At 43.6% G+C, this 22,265-nt stretch overlaps 1 protein-coding gene across 1 annotated transcript in view; it reads right to left on the bottom strand.

Annotated features, from left to right (window-relative positions):
• ARMH3 (armadillo like helical domain containing 3) overlaps positions 1-22,265 on the bottom strand; it is a 123,403-nt gene that overhangs the window by 12,301 nt on the left and 88,837 nt on the right. Inside the window, exon 24 of the mRNA XM_054636936.2 lies at positions 21,512-21,590. Within this exon, the coding sequence (XP_054492911.1) occupies positions 21,512-21,590 (79 nt within the window). The remainder of the gene's footprint in view (positions 1-21,511; positions 21,591-22,265) is intronic.

Here is a 22,265-nt window from a genome sequence, read left to right on the forward strand (position 1 = left end):
CTCCTCTCATGTGAGCTCTGAAACCATTTCCCCCAGAAGCAGTTGCCCCTGCCCTGAAATTTTCAGCATTCAAACACACCATCATTTTGCTGTACTAGTCACTATACACTGACTTTTTCCTTACTGCAGCAGAGCTGTTCCCTCTGACTGATCCTCAGCAAGAGCCAATATACTGCACTCTCCCAGGAGAGACCAGTCCTCCTGGAAGATCCTGTCCTGGAGAAACACAGGGATTACAGCAGTCTCCTATCCCCACTGTGCCCAGGAGAACACTGCTACTGTTAGCAGCAATGCCACAGAGGGAGCTGCACCAGCAGTAAAACCTAATGGGCAACATGCAGCTCTAGGGCCCATCTATCTAGCAGACATCATTTGCTTCATTGCTTAGTAACTTTTTAACCTGCAGAATCTTTCATCATCTGCATCTGCAGTCTCTGCCTTACTGGAACATAAAATTAGAGAGCACCAGCAATTCACAGCACCCAGCAAAGGACCTGGTGGTGGGTAGGTTCCAGGGAGCATGCACAGGTAATGACAAAAATAGAAGGAAAAACAGAAACAAGAACAAATCAAGGTCTCCACATTGTCTTTTTAATTAGCACAGGAAAGCACAAGAATGCAATCAGTCAGCATCACCAGTACCTCACTAAAGCCTCTCCATGCCCCTAAGACAGTCATTAACTACCATGACACAGATTGAAAGATCTCCCATCAGGCAAAAGGCAAAACACCCCCAACAATGCCCAGGTTAAAATGCATTTGTCCCTTTACCAACTCCCAGCTGCTCAGGGATGGGGCAGGGTCTCCAGGTCAGGACTAGCAAGGCCCCACAGGACAGAAAAGCCAGAGGCTCTGTCCCATCTGTTCCATGCCAGAGGATGGAGCAGCCAGGCTATGGGGCATGTAATGCCAACCTCTCATCAGCACTGCTGCACAACAGAGCAGGACTGAGGGCAGCCAAACATGCCCTCTGTGCACCCTGCAGAGGTGGTGGAGTCACTGCCTGTGTACCACACCCAGGGGGAATTCTGGCAGTCCCACCTCCCAAACCCAGTCAAAGCACCACAAGCAACAGCTCAGAGGGTGGAGGCTGTAGGAAGAGACTCTAGGGTTTTCCTATTCCAGTAGAAATGTGCATTTTACATTGCAGTCATCAAATGGGCTTGTTTATTCCAGGTTTAGTACAAATCTTCCCCTTTTTCTCCCTCCTTAATCTCTACAACAACTTAAAGTCCCTGAGTGTTTCTCTTCATGAATTCAACTGAATTGCAACATTTCTCATTGTAATGAAAAGGCTGCTGACACCTGGACTACAAAGAGGCTATTGCCTCTCCATAATAAAGTGCTGGATAATTGACATCAATTTTACAGTAGTAACTTCTAATTAATATAGAAAACAATTTTTTCCAAGTGCCATCACACTTCTCACAGAGCAACTTTAAAGTTGCTGATGCAGGCTGAAGTCTTTGTTGAAATTAATCCCCAGAAGCACCACAGAGAAAGAACATAACTAAATAATTAGAAGTTAAATAAAAACACACACACAGCTGCCACATTTCCCAACAGACTCTGCCCAAACCCCAGCTGCATTCATCTCCTTCTCCCTTTCCTCTTTCTCTGTCTGCAGGAGCCAAGTTCAGAGAGAGGCTCCACTAAGGCTGCCAATGCTACACACACATGCTGGAAGCAGCTGCCACTGCCACTGGCTTCCAGAAAAGCATCCCTCCAGGACTAGCAGCAGCTCAGAGCTTTTGTCTGACCCAACACTGCCTTACCTTTGCAGCTATCCTGGAGCTAAGTGCAGTGCTGATGCTTTAGCACCACTCCTCACCCCCACACTGATCAAGCCATGACTGTTATTTTCATGCTCATGAATGCTAAGAGGAAGGGGAGGAGGAGGATGTTGCTATGATAGTTTCACAACTCAGATTCCCAGGACATGCTGCATGTACAGCACATATCTGTGGATCCAGAGGATGTGGAGTGGGTCAGATGGGAAAGACAAAGATGTGGGCTGCAGATTCAAGGGTAACCATGCCACATATGTGTCAGACTGACAGCACAATGCCAATCCTGCTCTGGTGTCCCAGATCTCCTGCATCCAGCAGCTGCAGCTTGTACTACATGCAGTGAAGGACCCATGGCCCTCTCATACTGTGGGCTGAGAGCATGAGCCTGCAAGTCAGCCCCCACCAGCTCACACATCTGTCATTCCCAGAGTAGAAGGCATCATCTTTTCTGCCCTGAGTACAGGAAAAATTACTGGAAGAAGGACATTTTTCCAATAGTAAAAAGTTCAGCCTGACCAAAAGATTAAGTGAAAGCTAAAAAGGGCAAATTTCTCCTCTGAGGTATGAAACAGGATGCCACTGAGGTGGGATGCACTAACACTGCTGGGCAGTAAAGCTGTAAGAGGTCACTGGGGAGAAGCACAGCCTGCAGAGGTGGGTGCAGCTCCCCATGAGCTCCAGGGTAACAAGAGACATGAATACATGCTCCAGTCCTGCTGTGGAGAACCCAAAGCTGACAGAACTCATGAGAGTCTTGTTCAGTGTCTGAAGCTGGACACACGGACAAAGTTGAGCAGCTCATAGCAAAGATGGGTGAGCCAGGAAACAGGGAGAGAAGGAGCCTCACCCTGCTCTCCCCTGCTAGGGTTGGTGCAGGGACCCCTGCACACAGCTCCCACCAGGTTTACTCTGGCAAGCACAGACTAAAAAGTCTCCCTCTGCTCAGCTGACTGAGCATTAGCCAGGACACTGCTTCCTGGAGTTTGGAAGTGAACTGTCTCTGCCCACTAGCTGGTCCTGTGTCCCTGCCAGTCACTTCTCTCAGTTCTGCTGTTTGCAGTGAACTGCTCTGTGCCCAGCCAAATGTAAGTCTAACTTTCTGTGTCCCAAATCCTTCCTGAGGACTGCTTTTATACATCTGCACTTGGGTGGTAGCAAAATCCAGGCCTCATCACTTCCCTACACAAGGAAAAGGTTTTGATTGTACTTTAAAGATTATCATTATTATTATTTTAGTTAGCAGCATCAAGGAGGGACATTTCACACCCCCTTTTCTCACAGCATAGAGCCAGTCTGTCAGGCTCAGATGATATATAGTAGCTCAGATGTTTGTTCAATGATCTCACAGGGATCTGTGATCTTTAAAGGAACAAGCCCTCAAAGGCAACACTTTCTATCCATGGAGCGTGAGGGTTTGGTTACAGTCTTTTTCTTCTGCCCACAGGTGCCTCTTTTAAAGATAAATAATTTATAAGCTCACTCAGAAAATTACTGTTGTTCTCTGAACTCTGCTAGCAGAAATGGCATCCTATTTTAGGACAAGAGTTATCTGCCTCAGAAATGTTTTAAACCCACAATCCATTAGAAGCCTTAGGTGTTCAATTTTATTTAATGGTGGTAAAAAAACACACTGATCCAACCAATCTGGAAATCACTCAGCTTTCAGAAACTTCTCAAAGCCAAAACTGTTACCCAGCTCCACCAAGAAGCAACTGTAAATAAAACAGTGCCCACTCCAAGCTCCCACAGGACAGGCATTGCCAACAACCAAGAGGTACATTAAGAAGCAGTAAGGCTGCAACCAAGGACAAAGGCAAGTAACAAGGAGACAGACATATGGTCTCTATGTGCACAGCTGGCAGGGCACTTCATTTGTAAGAGGTATAGACAGGCAGAACAGATTGATGTGGGGATAACCCTGGACATTCCTGCAGCCATCACTAGGACTAGGCAGTGCTGTGCTACAATAAAAACCTTCTGAGCTCCAGCTGCCAGGTAGCTGAAAGCCTGCCCACCTTACCAGAAAACCCATGCAAGGAATGCTTCTGCTGCAAAGGAATTTCAAGAAGTCAGTCATGTCTATACGTGTTAAATGCACTTTGCTCAACCCATTCAGGTATGGAGCATGTGGAGCAAAATTGCATGTGAAAAAGCATCACTCTGCTTTTTCTCAAACCCAGTCCACCTTTTCCAGTTCCAAAGATGGTCAGTGGGTTTATAGTAATCTGCATATACCAGTTGGCACAAAGAACCTGGTATTCTTTGTGGGACACTGGGTGCTCTTTCCCAGACTGTAGGGGCAGGCTCTCCAGGGAAAATAAAGGAGGCAACTCTGTGCCATTCAAGGAAGGAAAACAGGTTCACTGGGCTTCTGACAAGGGAACAAACCTCCATATACTGCGTAATGCTGGCCCTTTCAAAACCTAGGCAGAGAAAAAGAAGTCAAAGATCCTGAAACAAATTATCTTTAAAATTATCAGTTAATAAAATAAGCAGTCTCCAGAGCAGACATTTAGATCTGGAAGGGGAGATACACCAGAAATCGAATGAGTCCTGCTAAGCTTGCCTGTTTTTAGAAATTTTGTTGAGAAAGGCAGGCAGCGTTAAGAAAGGCCAGGATGATGGCAGGAGCATAAAAACCTGAGATAGACAGATTTGCTATTTTGGAGTTACAGCCCATTTTGGAGTTGTGAACCCTTATCTCCAGCTGGTGGCATTTATGAAAACATTTCTCACTGCTAGGTACGTAAGAGCACTTGCAATTCTGCCAAGGCTCGAAATGCACTGCGGATAGCAATGGACTGGACCGTTAATTTTTTTATTTCCCCTTTGTGCTTACAATTAACTTAAGTGCTGAAAAGTGATGGGCTATTCCAGGAGAAGCTTTTTATCTACCAGCTGCATTCTCACAGAGCAGTAAATCAACTGCTGTCACCAAACCATCACACAAGAGGACAAGAGCATCCTTATGCTCACTGTTATCATTCATGTTACCCGTTCAGCCTAAGTGGCTAACCAGCATTCAGCAAATGAATGCTGTGATTTGTGTGCAACCTTTGGTGCAATTCTCTATTTACAGAAGACCTTGTCCTCCTGAACACTGAGAAAAAAAATAGTCAGCAGCAGCTCTTCAGCACCATTTAACTGACCAAAGCAAGACCAGTAACCCTGGTGCCCAAAACAAGATAAAACGAGTTTTAAGTTGGGAACTGCTGCTCCAGCTGAACTGAGAAGCCAAGATGTACAAAGTTATTACAGAAATCAAAGACAGATAGAAGAACCTTAAAAATGGTAGCTGAAGATTTTAAGAAAAAGTTTGAAATAAAATCCTTCTAGGACCAGTAGCCAGAAAGCATCCTGGCAAATGCTGGAACTCAAATACACAGCTTTCAGCTGAGATTGCCTTAGTGAAATGACAACAGGATACCTGATGTACACCAGAGGAGACTCATTTCCAGCAAAGAAATTCAAATTTGCCCAGACGACAGTTAGCTCAGGAATAAGGCTGTCTAGAGAATAGATTAAGGCAGGATATGCAACAAAGCCCTTTCTGTTCAATCAAACCCAGACAGAGTAAGTGCACTGCTCCAGCTCAAAGAAACCAAAACCTAATTGTGCCCAAGGAAAAAACAATGGGGAGCCTTATTCTGGTTATGGTCTAATCAAACACCTGCAGTCACATGAGGCTTCTGGAACAATGACACCTGGTCAGGTTCACAGAAATCAGCGGAGAATCCAAGAGACCTTGTGCCCCTCACACAGCCACCATGGACTTCTTTGGGATATAATGATTGCAGACTAACATAGAGATAAAACCAAATCAAAACTCACCAGGACTCTGACTTGAAGATCAAGACAAGTGAAAGGAGAACACAGACACTCCAAAAAGCTAGGGAGCTTGGCATGCATTTTGATTTTCTTTTTGATCTTTTACAGCAACTAGCAAGCCAATGGCCTTTATGAATGTACATTCCTAGGTCTGATGCTTGCTGAGAAAAAGTGGATGCTAGATTAGGTTTTTTTCTTTTTTTAATGATCAGAAATCTTTTTAAACTTGGTTTGCACAGCATGAATAAATTTAATTAAAGGAAGCAGCAAAACTAAACACCAACATGCCAAAAAACTGGCCACAAACCAAGTGGATGCTTGTATTTAAAGTAAGTCAAATCAATATAGGACATGCTAGAGAAAACCAGCTAGGACTGGAGAAGGAAGGTGTACATTTGCAGGGGCAGACATAAGGAAGATCAGTTCCCTAGCTCCTACTTACATTTCAGCAATTAGTGGAAGTGATAAAAAGCAGTCATTCAGTGGCCTGAGGAGATGCAATGAAGCCAAGAAAGAAGAAACACTAAGCTCACCTGCCTGACTACATGTGGAAAATGAACTGAAGTCTGTTCTCAGGGAAAATAAAAATTTTTGAATACAAGCAAGAACTCTGGATAGTTAAGAAACCCATTGAGCAAACAGCTGTTTGATTATTTGCACTATTTTGCAGTTCTTTGGTATGTTTGATGAACTAGGGGCACTGGAATCAATACACAAGATTTAAAACATGAGTTTTCAAAGACTTACACAGTGAAAACAACAGTTTTTCCTCTTTTATTTTTGTGCTCTCTCTAATAATTTCTAATTCTCTATTTCTAATTCTCTTTATGACTACTGTTGAGTCTTGAGCCAACATTCCCAGACTTATCACAATGACTCCAGGAGTCCTTTCCTGCATAACAATATCTAAAAGACTTAAAACTACAGTTTAATGATTCTGAGACACTTACAAATTCAGTCTGCAAAAATGCCTTCTAAAGATAGAACCCAAAAGAAACAGAAGATCTGTACTCAACTGGTTAGCTACAAATAGCTAGAAAGACTGTAGTAGCAGTATGCGAAGGTAGCAAGCTAAGAAGGAAAGGTGGGCAGTGCTTGGAAATTTGTGTGACTCAACCCACATAAAAGTTCTAGCTCTTAAGGCTTTTACAAATCTGGAGTTGGAACAGACAGCTATAAGCTGCTGGATGATCCTTATCCTACAGAAAATCCTGTAGTGAAAAGAAAACTTCAGTTGCAAAATGTCTGCTCTAAGGCAGCAGTCCCAAAAGTGGTTTAAGCCAACCTAAGTGCAGCTCACCTAGCCTGCAATCCAGAATCTGGAGTTCTTCCTTCAAGGGCATTCACTGCAGAAATAAGACATTCTTCTGTGCAAGTCAGAACTCTCTCTGCTCTAAACACAAGTACCAAGGATGCTGGGGACCAGGCAGTACTGACATCAGGAGGGACTGAGAAGGTAAAGGAGGAGTAGAAATTACTAAGAATGCAGCTGTGCAAGACAGGTTTATAAGAATTATGGAATTCCTACCAAGACAACAATATAAAATAAAATCTGTCCCAACTAAGTGACTCCTCAGAAACCCCAGCCACACTTTGGGATCTCAGACTAATCTGCACTGCACAGCAGAGGAAAAGGAGTGGACAAAGTCTGTGATGAGGGCAAAAATTAGGAAACCAAATAATTTCTGATATGCTGAAGGAGTGAAGCTTGTTAACATTTTAATTTGTTGAATTATTCCCTTATGTGCTGTTGGAATGTGTCATTCTTCTGAAACTCCATCTGGGCAATGACCAGAACTGAAACAGAACGAGACCCTTAATGCTTGTATCCACAGCCAACACAGAAAATGCTTTCTGCCTGCAAAACCAGAACTGCTTCAACTTGACTGCTAAGTTAATTTAAAAGGAACATTTAAACAGCTATTGGAACAAATGGAAATGCAGGGGCTACTATCCAAGATAATCACTAGCAAGGGCAGGACTGATGAGATGATGAATGCTGTAGGCTGAGACACATTTTGACTGAAATGGATGTGCTGGAAAGCTGGCCAGCAGACAGCCAGCAAGGTGAAGCTGAGTGGGAGCAGAGCCTTGGGCATGGACCACACAGAAAACAGCTCAGATGTTTCTGAGAAATCAAACTGTCTGCTGCTTATTACTGTCCTTCACAGAGAAAGAGATCCATGTGCAATCTCTGGAATAAACACAGGGGCACCAAAGGTTGCTGACTCTCATTTGTTTCTAGTCCTTCATCCTCATATTACCAGAGGCTAAGATAATAGCTATGCCTCTGAAGAAGGAGTCCTGGCATGGTTAAATGGCATCTTGCAATCAAAACATACTTGGAGAACAAAAAAGCCTTGTATGCCTTGGAACACAGTGTTTATCCCATAAACATTTCTTCCACTTACGTCCTTAAAATATCAGACCTACCACCCCTTCAGCACCAGCACTCTCACGATTCATATGCTCCCAGCAACAAGCCCAAACACTCCAGGAGACAAATCTCTTCAGAATGAGGAGCTGAGAAAGACTGAAAAGAGGCATCTTACCTCTATGACAGTGAGGTTTTATCTCCACAGACATTCAGATGCTGGATGGGCAGGAAGGACATGACACAAAGGTGAGGTTTATTGCTGACAGGCCAGATAAGATTACAGTGTTGGCTGTACATCCACCACTGACAACCAAGGAAAAGGTGACTTGTGCTGGCATCTGCTCTCTCCAAAGGATGAGGAGAACAAAAGAATACAACCTATGCTTCCTTTCCAAAGCACCTTTAGCTGTTGACTCCTCAAACTGAGCTGATCAGCAAGTTGAGCAGCAAGCTGGAGAATCACTTGTCCACAGTGCCTGCCCTCTGAATCAAGAGCATGCACCCTTTGCTGTCACAGCTCTAAACACAACTTGCTGGCTACAGAGGTGGGATATGCTGAAGACTTAGGTAAAGACAATGCCACTGTCCTGGGGATATGAAGCTGATCACCAATGCTTCTGCTTTCTCGATATATTTCTCTTTTGCCATATTCCATGGATCAGTACCTGCAGGATCTGTGATGGAAATATCATCTCCACTGTAATTTTTGCAGTGCTTGGAGGACACCATTGTTCTACAGGCTAAAAATCCCTGTGTGAGGATTTAATGCTCCCAAGTGCCTCTTGGACATCAAACATTTTGAAAACTATTAGCTCTGATGGGTTTTTGAATAAGGCTCAGGGAAGCCACTTCCTCAATATTTCTTATGAGAAAAAGGTAGCTCTGATCTGGTAGAATAAAAATCACTGAGAAGGAAGAAGAGAAGGTAAAAGGAGAAACAAAGTCCACACAGCCCACATCACCTGTAAGCAAGGAAATGAGATTTGATTCACTATGTGATCCTGAGGTGTATTCAGTTTCAGCCTGAATTTCCACTGCATAAATTCAACTTGGCTGAGCAATGTCCCCATTAGAGACTGTCCAAAGCAACCTAAGATTACCCACAAATGATCTTTGAAGCTGAAGGTTCAAAGCCTTGGTGAGGTGGGGCTTTTTAGCATATTTTTGCATGAGCAACCCATAAACCCATGTCTTCCCAGAAGTTTGAAGAAGACAATATAAAGAAAGCAATTAGATACAGTGCATACACAACTCCTTACTGTTGCCAATTAATCAATTTATTTATTTAGTTCACTGGTTTAATTTCCTCTTCCTACACCACAGAGAACAACTCTGGGTCTGTTTTCTGTGAGTCAAAGGGATTAGATGACAAGCTGAAGTCACTCACTAAAAGGACTTGAGGGCTTCAGTTCAGGGATTAATAACTCAGCAGCTTTTTCTCCAGATTTTAAAACCTTTAATTTATATTGCATCAGCTGGTAGTTTTATTTGCAAGACTATTTTTGTTTAAATGGGAATCAAACCCTGCTCTTCCCTTCAAAAATCTTCTCTTCAAAATGCTGCTGCATTGCCCTCTTGATATTATTCTCACATCCAAATTTTTGACTATACGTAAAGAGGATTTCATGCTTGCTCAGGGAATTTCTTAAGAAGAAACTGCACCTTATACTAATGCACAGGTTCAAGTTCTACTTGGCTTTTCCTGAATAACCAGACACACCAGCTGAGCAGTCCCCTCAGGAATTCAGCACCACTAGAAGGCCTGGGTGGAAGCTTTGGACCAGGTCTCTCTGTGTCTTCAACTCAGTCTCACAATTCAAAGAAGCTCTACAAAATGTTTGCCTGCATTTGATCACATAGTAACACACCTTGAAGGATAAAGCAGAGGGATCCATTCTCACCCTCAGCTCATGCAGAATAAATTGGTACCACGCTTATCTTGCTAAGAAAGACAGTGGCAGAAGCTAAAGGGGGTCACATTTTTAATTACCCTGTAGAGACTCTGATCTTACAGTTCTAAGCATCATTTGCTAAAGGGAGTTTCAGTGAAATAGTGCTATAATTTAACCCCAACACTTCTACATCTTATACTTTATAAATAAAACACAGAAGCAAGTCTACAGGTTGAAAAATTCAGGTACTTTAAAGGTCTGGGGTTTCTTGGAACCTGAACTGGCCTGACTCAGCAAAGACTGAATTTCTTCCATATGCCTTTTTAAGGCCCAGCTTGTGACTGTGCCTAGAGCTTTTATTTGGTGTATTTTCACAAACTGCAATAAGTAGAGCTGTTCACTTTGTTTACTGCTTCTAGACAACAACTGCCATCTACAATCAACTCAGAGAGGACAGCAGGGCAGGGCTGGCAGCAGCCACAGGATGCAGCATAGCAGCAAGTGATGGCTGTGCATTAGGAAAGGTCCCATCATTTCTTCTTCTCTAAAATATGTGAAGGGCACTAATTAACAGGCTACCCAAGGCACACAAAGGCCCCAAAAATAATATCCCTAGTGTCCTGTTAAGGCCCAATCCTAAGATGACTACCAAGGCTTGAGGAACCAACTGAACTCTCCCAGTCACAAGTCTCCAAAACTGATACCAGAAAGAATTCCAACATCACAAGAACTGCAGAACCAAGAAAAGGAAAAATGAAATAAAGTGACCTACTTTATATTCTGTTATCACATGTTGAAAGAGACCGAATCATAAAATGCCAGAAAGGCACATGAAAAGGAATCCTCAAATTGCCTGCACTGTCAGCAGTGTGACAGCACTCAGCCTCCCACAGAAAAAACAAGGGAAAAAACTCCAGTCAAACACTGTGCCAGAACAACAGTTCAGTACCCAGAGAGAAGGGAACATACAGTAGGACCTACAGAGAACACAAGAAGCCTGAGATCTGAAATGCCACTTGCCCTTATCCCAGCAGGCTCATCAGAGCCTCTGCCAGGGAGGGACACTGAGCGTCAGAACGATCCCATCGCCCTTTCCAAGAAAAGGGACAGAGGCAGCTGTCTTAAACGTTTTGTGGCTATTCCTCCAGCATCTGTTCCTGACTCAGTCACAAGTGGCAGGGCAGAAGAATGTGCAGCAGTCTGTAAACACCCAGGTACAACTGTGTGAGGTGACTGCAGAGGGCTGACAGCCCAGAGTCTGGATTTACCTTTTCAATAACAATGCTGTTAAGAACTGGAAAGTAAGGGGCTTGGGGAGAGTGTAGGCAGGTGATTTTCACCCTCCATTCCCCAGGCTTCTACAGATTATTCCATAAAAATAAAAACCACTTATTCCCCAGATCTAACTTCACAGATTTTTGCATCATTCTTTCCTAAAATAAAGATCAGGGTCGAGCCAACTGGCCAATTTTCCTTCGAGCATCTTAACCTGACCTTTTCCAAACTCGTCACAGAAAAAGGTCTCCATGACATACCTAAGCTGAAGTCATGCTGAGTTGTGATCTCATGTATGAAAAACATAGCAGCTTCAATCCTCATCTCACAACAGAACAGAACAGTTACCTGCATCTTCAAATCATGTCTCACTCAGCTGAAGGGTTTCTGGGTGACAATGAGGGACCAGGCTATGCCTAAAGCTAACAAGACCACATGTTAACAACCAACTTCCTGAGCAATTAGGACAGGAGTTTCAGTGACTAATTTCTCCATGCTAAAACATTTGGTATGACATGAACTGCCCAGCCCCAGTACCACTTATTCCTAGTTCTGATGCATCAACACACTAAATAGCAACAGAAGCACTTTAGGACTCAAGCAGTCCAGGAATATTATCCCTCTGGGCACTACTGAGGGTGGAAAGCTCAGCAAAATCTGCATGACGTGGAAATCTGTCACCAACCAGATAAATTAAGGTTTAGATCATGTTAATATTCTACCCTGCAAAAAGTGTGTCACGCTCAGGTATCTGCAAAGAGGCTGAGATGAAGTATTACAGCAGATTTCTTTTTATTCTTCTGAGAAGGGGAGTTTAGCCCAGCAACAGACCTAAGTTTTCTTTCTGTGCCTATAAAGTGACTTGTAGGTGGTACTGTAATTAAATAGGTCCATCCCTTAAAATAGAAAAGCACATCTTTACAGCTGAGGTGAGAACTAATGCTCTGTAGTGAGATGCTTCCATCAAGTCACTAGTCACTAGTTTTCAGGAGCATAAATGACAGGGTAGAAAATTCCCAGCAAAGCAGCCTGGATGCAAAAAATATAAGCAGACAATCAAAGTCTGAGTTCCAGCATGCCTACCTCAGCTCCCTCACAAATCCACATTTCTGTTTTCATCAGTGGAAAGATTATTCTTGTTCTATCGTTTCAAAATGTTCAACAAAAATAGCACTTACTGCAAACAAAACAGCCTTAAGGACTCTACACTGCAGTTCACAGCTACCTTTCTTAAGAAATGAAAGGGAGAAATGCACCTGCAGATACAGTCACATAAAGCTCCATCTAGAACCATGTTCTGTGCTGTAAGCTGTTTATAAAATGACAGATAAACTTTGTGGTGACAGACATAGCTAGTGTTTCCTCCAAGCTGGACAGATGCCTGACTCCAGCAAACCACCACCATAACAGAGCTGAGCAGAGGCTGGTACCTGTATGGGGAGGGGTATATGTATTTCTAGTGCAGAAGAGAAGTGGAAAAGGAGACTCAGTCATTAATCAGCCAGCTAAGCACACTCTCCCTTTAAACACTTGGAAAGAGAACTGCTGGCAGAATGAGAGCTATCTCAGGGTTCTGTGGGACTTTCAGATTCACATATGGATTGATTCATTCTGGGTTTGGAGCATTATTTGCCTCTGAACTAGGAGAATGCTGCAAAGTACAATGCACCACCTAAGGGAAAAGAGTGGTGCCTTACTCACAGGAAGAGCAGTAGTTTGTTTTACAATATGCTGAAGAAATAGAACCAGAGGGGAGTTGGTAGCAGTGCTCAGATTCTCACAGTATTCCCACAATACTGTTACTTCCAGCTTTCCATTGTGTTAAACATGCTCATGGGGCTCCAGTGCAGCTCAGTTTGGTCTGAAAAAAGGCATTGCAGACCTTCCTAAAGCCAAAGCACCCCAAGAAGAGTTAGCCAGCCACCTCATGTCAGCTCCCTGACACTACATCTCATTGCTATAATGATGCTTTGTCTGTCCCTGCTAGCAGCTGCCACTGTCTCAGAGACAGAAGCTCGTTCATGCCATCACAAATAGCAGAAGCACTCATAAGAACTTCTACAGCTTTCACATAGGACCCAAACCCAGCATTTTCAGAGTAGTCAGGAAGCCACAGAGTATGATTTCAACAGCATTTTCTGTGTGTTTTTACATCCAACTCAAAAACAAATGCAGTCTGCCAAATTACAGCTGCTGAGGAAAATACACTTGGGAAACCTCGATAGGGTTTGTGCACAAATAAGCCTTCAGCAGGACAGTTCATTAGTGGGATTCTGCACACAGTGACACTTAGTGGCAAAGTTTCCAGCTATGAGACTAAGGCATATGGCAGGAGTCACTGGAAACAATGTTATTAGGTGACAGTCTGCACATTACTGCCCTCTCCAATTGTTGAGATTGTAACAGTAGATTTTCCATACTTATCCAACTTGCTGCCAGAGGTCATCCTAACTAAGACCCACTTTCATAGAAGAGAAAAGCTTGCTAGTTTAAACTAACATTGATACAACTGTGACACACCAGTTAACACTGATACCAGTGATGCTTGCTGGGTCACATCAGCTTATTCTAAAACAGTATGTACTGTTAGACAATGCTCCACAACAATTTACCAGTTTCTTGTCTGGGAGACCAGAATGCATTTTTCCTCTTAGAAATTCCTGCTGTGAATCATTTTTTGGTGGAGAACATAAATCTACAGATCAGAAAATGTGAAAGAGGAACTCCTCCAAGCAGGTGCTCAGGTGAAAGCAAACACAGGGCTATGAATTTATCCTTCTGCAGGCCTACACCCCTGCCAGCTATGAGGCAGATGCTGCTGCTCAAACAGCATGTGCTGCCAGCAATGCTTAGCTCCCCAGGAGCTTATCTGTGCCTTAACTGAGCCATGGGGGAATCCTGGAGCCCTCTGACTAAGGCAGTGGAATTGATTTATAGCCTCTGGCACTTGGCTGATGAACCACCTTCCCCAGCTCCCATCTCTCCAGACATCCATTCTCCCAGCTTGCTGCCTTTTGAGTGGCACATCGTGGTTCCCTGAGCAATCCCAATGCCTGTCCCAGATCTCCCATGAAGACAGGAAGAGTGACACACATCAGGGGTGCCATCCTCTCCACTGTTAAAAGGTTTGTCTTTGAGGTCCCTACTGTGGACAATAAATTTCTCTGTACTGCCTTAACATCCAAATGTCAAGTGTCAGACAGCCAAAAAAACCCAATCTTACAGCTGAGTGGAGCTCTGTTCAGATGTGGCACCTTCTGGCTCAGCAGCATTTACTCTCCTGCTCTGGAAGGGGTGGAGACCACAAAGCTCCATTTGCTTCCCACTCTGAAATCAGAGCCATGACCCAATTTATCACTTTTGGGAAACAGCTGCAGCTCCAGCTAGAGAATCCAGAAAAGGAAGGCAGAAAAACATCATCTGTAACAGCAGGATCCTACCAGAGAGAAGGAAGAGCAGCAGTCTCTAAAGGCAGGAGTTTTACCCTAAAGAAGCTCCAGAATGAGCAGGACTGGCAGTCACTGCAGTCAGTCCCCTTTTGTGAGAGGAAAATGTGACTCCAGGCGTGGTGGCTCACAGCCACACTGCTGTCTGTAGCTGGCACAGCAGGCTGTGCTCTGTCTGCTTTCAGGACTCCCAAGCACAGGGACAACTGAGTGTAAGGAAGCTTAGGGGTGGAGCTCAGGACTAGAGTAACAAGTCATAGTGCTATAAATCCAGCTTTACAGAGGACAGCCAAAGAAGTTTGCACAGTATCTATAGGCATTATGGCAAAAGCCAACACCGATTGTTCCTTTTTCACAAGGGATTAAAGAACCTTCTCAATCTGAAGTTTTACAAAATGCAAATTGAATTGTGCATTCACACAAGCCAGACGTTGACAGCTTCTGCTTTAATCACAGATGTGCAGAGTTGTAATTTAATCTTTATAAATGCAGACTGTTTTGATCATTCTGTTGCGCTCTGTGGAGCTTTCCCTGCCCTATACAGGCACTTAACAGTGACAGGAATCTGTAAAACTGCTCTGCACTTCCTCAGCAGCCTTCCCTGGCAGATCCCACAGCACTTCAAATGCTGCCTGGCTCCCCAAGGGCTCCCTGCTGGCTTCCCTCACTCAGGAGGACACAGGGCTCAAGGTTTGCTCAAAGCAGCACAGTGACAGCAGAAGTTCAGACCCCACCCTGCAGCCCCTTTCTCTAGCAACCCACAGCCCCTTTTCTAGGTTTAGAAGCAATAAAAAGCATGTGCAAAAGAAGCACATATAAAGCAAATCTGAGAAGTGTTTTGTGAAACAAACTCACTGGTAAAGAGAACAAGCACTGGGACTAGAGCAACATCAGCCTGTCTCCACAATGCAGACTGGGAGCTCATTACAAAGCTGAACCTATGGCTCATGCTCAGCACACTCCCAGCTGTGAATCAGGCTGGGCTCAGAACTCACACCTCTGAGTGTAGCTTCTGCAGCCCCAGCACAGAAACCTATCCAGCTCCACCTAGATAAGCTGCATTCAGTGGCAGCCAGCAGAGAGGAGCACCTCCCCAAGGCAGCTCTTCCAAGCCAAGTCCCCAGCACTCAGTGGTCACCTGTACCACTGCAGTCTTGGGGCCCGTATCAGTCCCTGCTGTAGTGGCAAAGCCAGGCCAGGATGTGAAAACAGCCCTAAGAACTGAAGGCAAGCCTTGCTTTGAAGTTTAATGGATTTATTTTGTTACTAGTTTGTATCTCAAGACAGTGCCTTATCTGCCCAAGAGGGCAGCTCACAAAAGTGGTGGAAGCATGCCTCAGCATCTGAAGTGCACAAAGGGTGGAAAGACTCCTCTGCTCCAAGAGCAGCCCAGGTTTTTTGGGGTCACACTGCCTCTGAGGCCAGAGCAGCTAAAAGTCCCACCAATAGTAAGAGGCAGGATGCTGGGGCACCTTTGTGTTGAGCCTGAAGGAAGGGAATGGAAGGGTTTCTCCCATTTCTTACTGGAATAGGGTTGCATCTCTCCAGTAGCAGCTGTTTTTAAAAATCAAAGTCCTTCTTTTGTCTCTCTAATGGCCTAGCACACTTGTCCCCCCTCCTCCAGTGACGCACAGTTTACTGCATTCTGCATGTTAATAAAAGGCACTACACAGCACAAAGTCACTGCTCCAAAGCTCACCTCCAGCTCCAAATCTCCTTGCTGCAAAGCTGATCAGACCTTGGAGCCTGTTCAGACCCATTCAGTCTGGCACATTGCATAAAGCAGTCTGAGGTGTTAGTAAATAGTAGGGACATTTCTCTGATAAAACAAAAAACAACAAAAGCAACAACAACAACAAAAAAAGAGGACAGTAGCTAAACCAGAGAAAACACCCATCAGCTAAGCAAACCAGAAATTTGCCAATTCCAAAAGACTTTTTATATAGATTCTTTCCAATTTCACCTGGTGCAGCTCTGCTCTTTCTATTTAAACAATAAAATCTGTTTCAAGCCATTAGTCATGAGTAGGTGTCTGTAATGAGACCATGAAAGCCAACATCCCTGCCTCATTTGCAAAGACATGATGACTTTAAATTAAGGTCTTGCCTTGGTGATCCCTCCTTAGCTGGAGTTTCACGTTCCCATTACTGTGTGCAACACAACACCAGCAGGCTTGAGATCTTCTGCCCCAAAGCTCAGTGCATTTCAGAAGTGAAGCACCATTATGCCAAGACCATTATAAAGTATTTCTCAAGCCCTCACAACACTTTATATTAATGTAAGAGATTAGGGGGATTTACTGCGGTAGCACCTAGCACTGACAGTACTCTGCATTTCAAAAATATCAAACACAGACATTGACAAGAGGCTTTTAACACCACTGCCAGCAGTGCTAAAAAAAGACAAAGCATTTGGTTTCTGCCAGTGGTTTTGGTACTAGTTACAGAAACCAGAACAAACTGAATAAATCCTGACATCAATGGCTTGGAATTAAAACACTTTAGGGCACCTAAAACCAACTACACCCTTTTGTGTCTTTCTATGCAAGTTCTTGTGGAACCTCCTTGAGCAGCACTGCAGGTTAGTTCCTCAGAACCTCACCAGGTAAGAGAGGCCATTTGGATTGGGGTGGCAAGAAGGAGCATTCAGTAATTGAGGTATGACCTCAGTGGCCTGAACAACTGGATTGCAGCTACTGGTGGTGCTGGGTTAGTGGTTGGACTACATGAACTTAAAGGTCTTTTCCAACCTGAAACAATTCTAAGAGTCTATCTGAGTTACAAAGGTACTACAGTGTGAAAGAAGCCAAGTATTACACTCATTTGTCACAATTTCAAAAGTGATAGAGTTGTCCTGTTTTTCCATCACAATCTTTTCTGGCTCCCAGCATTTTCCATCTGCAATTACCAGACATAAAACAGGTGTTCACAGCAGTCTCTCACACTGAACTTTACCTCCATTTTGGAGATGACATAATGTCCCCACTGTGGCTGGGAAGAAAGAGGGGCTTCTACTAAAAAAAGCACAGAGATGTTCCTGACTAACAAGCTTTTTCAGTCCTGTGTGTCTGACATCTCAATTTTAAGACCCTCAGAGAGGAAATCATGGGGAGAAAAAATGCCAAAGAGAAAACAAGACCTCAGTGAGCAATTTTGTAACTGGCACAAGACTTGATTGGCATGCAAGGCACCACAACCCGTTTCTACTCAGAGAAGATTCAACCCAAACTAATGGTTTCCTCTCACTTCAGCCTTTCTGGAAAGCTGTGCTACATTGCTATCAGGCAGAGAGCTGCCTTCTTACAAACAGCTGCTCTTTCACATCCAGAAAAGTGCAAATGTGAGACCCCACCTAGACCATTCATGCTGTGTTTCCATCCTTTCTGTTTGTCTGCATTTGCTCTTCTGGAGCAAATCTTGTGTTGCTGTTTCCTCACTGCCTTGACCCTGTTCTCTACAACTGCTTATGCCAGAAAATATTTTGGGAGCTTCTCAGATCAGATATGGCACTGAGAAAGTCTACTGCCTCCAACATATTAAGTACCAGGCAGTGCAATCATCTGGAAAGTACAGATAAGCCTATGAATTCATTTCAAAAAAGGCTATTTTGCCCTTTGACTCAAAAATGTGCCAAAACCTCTTTGAAGACATGGGAATAATCACTTGCATGGAAGAGCTAAAATTACATTGGCAGTTAATGGCCAACCCCATCTTTTTGACTGTGCAGCATATTTCAGCCCCTTAAAGGATGTGCAGGGAGGAACCAAATGTGTTGAGAGAGAGAATACCACAAAACAACAAATTAACATTGAAGTCAGGTTTAACAAATTAGCAAGTGAGGAAAGATGCCAATAACTAGCTAAGACATTCCCTGCTTCATGGTGAGGAACTACAGCAAGGTCAAAACAGCTAATGACTGGGAAGGATTCTGAGTTTGCCTTGGCAAGGAAATGCTTTGCAGAGGGCACTGAGGATCCCATAGTGTTTACAGACTGAAGGGGATCATTGTTTGCTTGCCCCTGGGAATCTCCACTCCTTGCTGGAGAGAATATGGGATGGAAAAGGCCTTTTCCCAATATTTCTGATCAGAACATTGGATAAACCCCATAACAGTCAGCAAAGCAGTTCCATGAAGTCTTACAAATATACTTGCCTAGACCAGAAACCTGTATATTCACACTATGGCTCCTGGAAATCTCTAGGGCTGAGAACATACAGTGGCATTAACAGCCTACCCTTAAAACAATCCCACATCCCTCACTTTCAAGGGCCTACAAATCCCCTCAGCATGTAATATTGTTAAAATTAATGCTTGTAAATAAAAAAGGAGAAAGCCCTGAAATGACAGACTTAGAATACTAATAAATGGACATTAGTAATTAACAAGGCAATAAAGGCTTCAATAGGATTAGGAAAGGAAGAAGATAGAGCAAAATCTCTTTCAGCTGATTACTTAGCTACATTTAAGGATATTAAAATATAAAAATAAATAAATAATCTAACACATGAACAGGGTGTCAGACCTTAGCTTCAGGTGAATTTGAAACAAAGCAGAGCAGCTGGAAATTCCCCTTCAGACATACCTGCCTAATCAGCAGGAGATTACCACAGAGGAGTGTAAGCAGCCATACAAGAATCTAGAGAAAGACTGGTGTCTGAGAAGGAAATCTCAATTAAAAGTTTTACCCTTAAAATTCTAAAAACAAATGTTTCCAGTAAAGAAATATAAGTCTTCTGAAACTACTGGGATAACTCAAAGGAGAAAATGACCAGTCCCAAATGTAGCATCTGTGTGTGGACACACAACCTAAATGTCAGCATTAAATATTTCAGTGTGGTACACTTCAAAAGACAGGGCTATAAAGGATGGTGGATTCTGTGTAGAAAATATTTAAGGAGAACAGAGAAATGGGTAATTAAGTGAACACACAATTTAAAACAAAGGTACAGCTGGAAGGAAAAACAAAAAAGGAAAGAGACTGCAGCAGCCAGAAGGCAAGCTTGATCCCTCCCCTTCCCACACACATGCTGAACAGCTCACACAATGAAAACAGCAAATTCTGTTAGCCCACAAAAGCCAGAGCCTGGGCTTGATCTGGGCCAACCACCAGTATGGCTCATGTACTTACAGCTACAGAGGGGAAACCACAGCCCAAACACACAGACCTGAGCTCACTGGCACAGCTGCAAGTGGAGGCAAGAAGTCTCCATCCCTCTCCTCCTTGTGCAGTAAATTGCAGGTGAATAAGCACCCTGGGACCACACACTCCCTCACCACAGTGACATCTCCCTTATTTCTCTGCAGTTCATCTGGGGCTATTATTGCTTTATTTTGTTTTATGTTCTCCCTATGTTGAGAAAGCATGAAGGGAGAAAAGAAAAAAGAGAAATCTGTCTGCCTTTCAACTTCCTAATCATCTTCCTCAAAATGCTTCATGCATCAGCACTGATTTCATTATCTGCCTGCTGCTAGGGATTTTATTTAAAGAATAACACACAAGGAAGAAAGGATTTAACCTGACCTCCCTGAACTGCTGGGGGATGAATACTACACAGAGCTGACAGTGAAAAGCTCATTTCCTTTCTCAGACTAACTCAAAGACTATGCAAAATTCCCCTCTATCCAAGCCTCCAGTTTTAAATTGGGCTATCAAAGGCTTTTCTTTTTTAGAGGCCTGGGTTGATGTAATCAGTGTATCATCAATGAATGAGGATTGATAACACAAACCATCACAAAGCATAGCTATGGATACAGTGACTCTCAAAGGCAGAACAGTAAGGAAAACTGAATTAAAACCAATGTTCTTCTATCCAACTATACCAAGAAGAGAATAGAAACAGTAGGGGCCACCTTTTTTTCCCCCCACTGCATCAGTACAGCATTCATGCTAGGTCTTTGGGGTGTTACATATTACAGATCAAGTAGGTTACTAAATGAAAAGGTTAGTGGGAAACATGGAAAGGTATAATAAAGAAATAGTAAAAATATTGTGGACAGAAAAGAAAATGAATTGCAGAGCAGGATACAGTCAGGACCTTCTAGCATGCACAAGTATGGGATCCCATCCAGTGGAAGGGGCAACCCAAGGTGACTTAAATGAAGTCTGTCCTGGACTGCATAAACAATTTCTTCTCCAGAAGGTCCAGAGTTGTTGATACAGCTGTATCTGGGATGATTCCCCAAGCTCTCATTGGCAGCTCTGCATTTTGTCCACCACATGCTCCTGCAGAGTCATTTATCTCTCTAAGAGTGATTAATGTATAATTCTGATATTTTATTTTGGGAAATAGGCCATCTCTTCCATTCCTGAGACCACTCACAGTAGCCTATTTTCAAAAAGCCACGTTTACAAATTTATGCAATACAAGCAGAATACGAAGATAGCAAACCAGGGCAAATTAAGGAAGGAAAACCTAACACAATCACCCTCTTTAGTAAAAACCTCTGCTTTTTAAAATCTAACTCAACTGAATTCAATTATCCTAGAAAATTTTTACCAGTTGCTGTCAGAGCTCCAGGTCCCCAATATCACCAAAAGAAAACCATCAAACTATGCTCAACAGTTCTCTGATAACTAAGTTTGCTGCCAAAGACATCCTGTCCCATTCTAAATGCCAGCATCCTCACAGTGTCCAAATACACTTGCTGACAATGCTGAATATTTTTCTTGTTTGTACCCATCCTTCTACATCTGTGGGACCAAAATCTCTCTATGTGGTGGTAAAATTGGCTAAAGCAATTCTTGCTTTTCTTTCTCTCACCCTCATCTGAACAAGGAACATGAGACTCCCACTTGCATCTCCTACTGCTGCCACATCATCAGTCCCAGGGAACACAAGGTACTCCTGAACACCCACATTCCAGAGGTCAACATGAGAAAAGGCCATGGCATGCCTGGCTTACCTGGTCCTCAGAGAGCTGTGATATGTGATTCACTGCAGCATAAGACTCTATCTTCGGGTTGAAGTGATTTATGATGGCTCTGAAACAAAGGAGGGAAATTTTCAGAGGTCTCAGGAACAGCTTAGAGATGCAGCAGAAATTCCCTGCCAGAATAGGTCAACGTGGAGTCAGTACTGCAAGAAACTCTTCCCTCACCACAAAGTAGTGTTTGCTGTGCTGATGGCATGCCCCTGCTGAGGCCAGTGCAGATCCTGACAAAAGCTCACTGGAAACTGCAAGCACAGGCACTGTCCTACATCTGGGTGCATTTGTTCCAGCAGATACTGGCCTGAGCTTGCTGCTCTGGCAGGGGGAATTGTTGGGAACAGGCTGCAAATTGCTCTGTGTTCCAGCAGAGCCACAGCAAAGCTGGCCATCACTGCCCCATCCTGCTCAGGGAACTGCAGCCCCTCAGCATGGCCTGACATTTTCTGAAACTTTGTTGCCTGATATGATGAAGCTGATAGTTTATTGCTTTGGATTTTCACTCCATTTAAAACGTTATAGCTGGCTGACTTGTAGTCATCCATCACTACAACCACTACATTTTGAATTCTTACCATAATGACTTCAGTCCTCCCCCCAGTTTAGATCATTAGAGAAAACTTATGTCAGTGTCCCAAACACAGCAGCAAATACTGGTCACTCCTGCTCTTCTGCCTCATTTCTCTCACTAGCTGCACCAATCTGCACCACTCCCTTTCCCTTCTAGGTG

The sequence above is a fragment of the Agelaius phoeniceus genome, chromosome 9, assembly GCF_051311805.1.
Source record: "Agelaius phoeniceus isolate bAgePho1 chromosome 9, bAgePho1.hap1, whole genome shotgun sequence".
Taxonomy (NCBI): Eukaryota; Metazoa; Chordata; class Aves; order Passeriformes; family Icteridae; genus Agelaius; species Agelaius phoeniceus.